Below are 2,102 nucleotides of genomic sequence, written 5' to 3' on the forward strand. Positions count from 1 at the left end.
TGTGTGTGTGTGTGTGTGTGTGTGTGTGTGTGTGTGTGCGTGTGTGTGTTGGTACTCGTCCAACCACACCTGGCACAATATTTGTTGTTGGCGAGATTGCGTGACTGGTTCTGTCCCGTTTCAATATATGTTGCCAAACAAACTCATCCCTCGCACTCACGCACACGCACACGCACGCACGCACGCACTCACGCCCACGCACACGCACGCGCGCACACACGCACACGCACGCGCACACACACGCACACGCACACGCACACGCACGCACACACACACACACTTCTTTTCATCTTCCTCCCTACCAACTTCTCGCTCGTTTTCATTACCTCCCTTCCCCTCTCCCTCCCTTGCCTCGCTATTTCTCTCTTGTTCTCTCACCCTCTCTACCTCCCCAATCATCGTTTTCCCTTTTATAGGAACTTCCCAGACGCGCACATGATCTTAGTTCGCGTGTATGTATTGGCAATCGTACAATGTTTACTACAAGGTTTGTTGTTTACGAGATAAGATAACCGGATGTCATGAGACGTTAACAAACAAACTAATCTATCTCTCTCTCTCTCTCTCTTCCTATCACTCTCTCTCTCTCTTTCTTTTTTTTCTCTCTCTCTCTCTCTTCCTTACTTCGTCTCCCCCCCTTCTCTCTCTCTCTCTCGCTCTCTCTCTCACTCTCCCTCTCTCTCTTTCTCGCGCTCTCTCGCTCTCTTTCTCTCCAGCTCTCGCTCTCTCTCGCTCTCTCTCGCTCTCTTTCTCTCCAGCTCTCTCTCTCTCACTCTCTCACTGACTCGCGCTCTCTTTCTCCTTCGCCTTCTCACCCCATCGGTCTTTCTCTCCCGTTTTTTTTATCTCCCTCACTTTACACTTTATTTTTCTTTTAAACCTCTCATCCTTCTCCTTCTTCTCGTCCTTCTCGCTTTACACACGCAAACCATCTCCCCTTCCTCTTCCTCTTCCTCTTCCCCATCACACCCCCCGCCGCCACCACCAGCAGGCCCCCTAGCATCGTACCGGGAGAGGTCTGTCCTTCTATCTCTTTTTCCTTCTTAACATCTCTCCTCTTTCTCTCTCCAACTATCCTTTTCTGCCTCCTCTCTTCTCACTCTATTATTATACATTCTTTTTCTCTTGCTCCTTTCCTCCTTCCTCTTTCCATCGTACCTTACACACGTCCACCCCATTACCATCACACCTCCGCCACCACCACGCCCCCTAGCGTCGTACCCCACCACCAGCACGCCCCCTAGCGTCGTATCCTGCCGCCACCACCGCGCCCCCTAGCGTCGTACCCCGCCACCACCACCGCGCCCTCTAACCCCGCCACCACCACCACGCCCTCTAACCCCGCCATCACCACCGCGCCCCCTAGCGTCGTACCCCGCCACCACCGCGCCATCTGGCGTCGTACCGGGAGACTTCTCCCTGTAGTTCATGTCGGTGTGGTGATCGAGATGCACTCCCGTGAAGGCGAGGTGCGCTTCCGGGTCCGGCTCGTTGACAACGTCGAATGTGATGCCGTAACTCGTCTGCTTAACGTAGGCGAACCTCTGAACGACCTTGATGATCTCGTCCTTGTTCAAGGGCACGCCTGTGAGAATACGGTGATAATCGATAGCTGATCAATACGGTATCGATCTGGTTGGTCAATAGCTTTAATTAAGTATGGGGTGCGGTTGGGTGGAGTGGGGGTTAATGAGTACTCTGCGAAAACCATCACGTTGTCCTCATGTACACACAAATCACCCTTCACGCATGCACGCACACGCACACGCGCACGCACACGCACACGCACTCGCACACGCACACGCACACGCACACGCACACGCGCACGCGCACGCACTCGCACACGCACACACGCACGCACACACTTACCTCTGAGGAAGGCCAGCCCGTACTTGTGTATGTAGTCGAGCCAGCGGAACAGGCCATCGTCTGACGTCATCATGTCACAATAGCTCACCTCGGGGAAGTCCTCCCGGATCGTCTGCTGGTTCCAGAGCTTCGGCGCCGGCCGCTGCACGTGCGGCAGCGTGTCGAACGTGTCGTGAGCGAAACACTGACCGTGCTTGTGCAGCCTGGAAGACGTAGAGGAGGGGAGAGGGGGA

At 54.7% G+C, this 2,102-nt stretch overlaps 1 protein-coding gene across 1 annotated transcript in view; it reads right to left on the bottom strand.

Annotated features, from left to right (window-relative positions):
• The window catches only part of LOC106819192 (gamma-butyrobetaine dioxygenase-like), a 6,514-nt gene extending 4,478 nt beyond the window's left edge, over positions 1–2,036 (bottom strand). The window contains exons 1-2 of the mRNA XM_014823844.1: positions 1,870–2,036; positions 1,406–1,585 (exon numbers count right to left, since the gene is read on the bottom strand). Coding sequence (XP_014679330.1) covers positions 1,406–1,585; positions 1,870–1,942 — 253 coding nt within the window. The 5' untranslated portion in view covers positions 1,943–2,036. The remainder of the gene's footprint in view (positions 1–1,405; positions 1,586–1,869) is intronic.
• Between the last annotated feature and the right edge of the window lie 66 nt (positions 2,037–2,102).

The sequence above is a fragment of the Priapulus caudatus genome, unplaced genomic scaffold, assembly GCF_000485595.1.
Source record: "Priapulus caudatus unplaced genomic scaffold, Priapulus_caudatus-5.0.1 Scaffold2951, whole genome shotgun sequence".
Classification (NCBI taxonomy): Eukaryota; Metazoa; Priapulida; class Priapulimorpha; order Priapulimorphida; family Priapulidae; genus Priapulus; species Priapulus caudatus.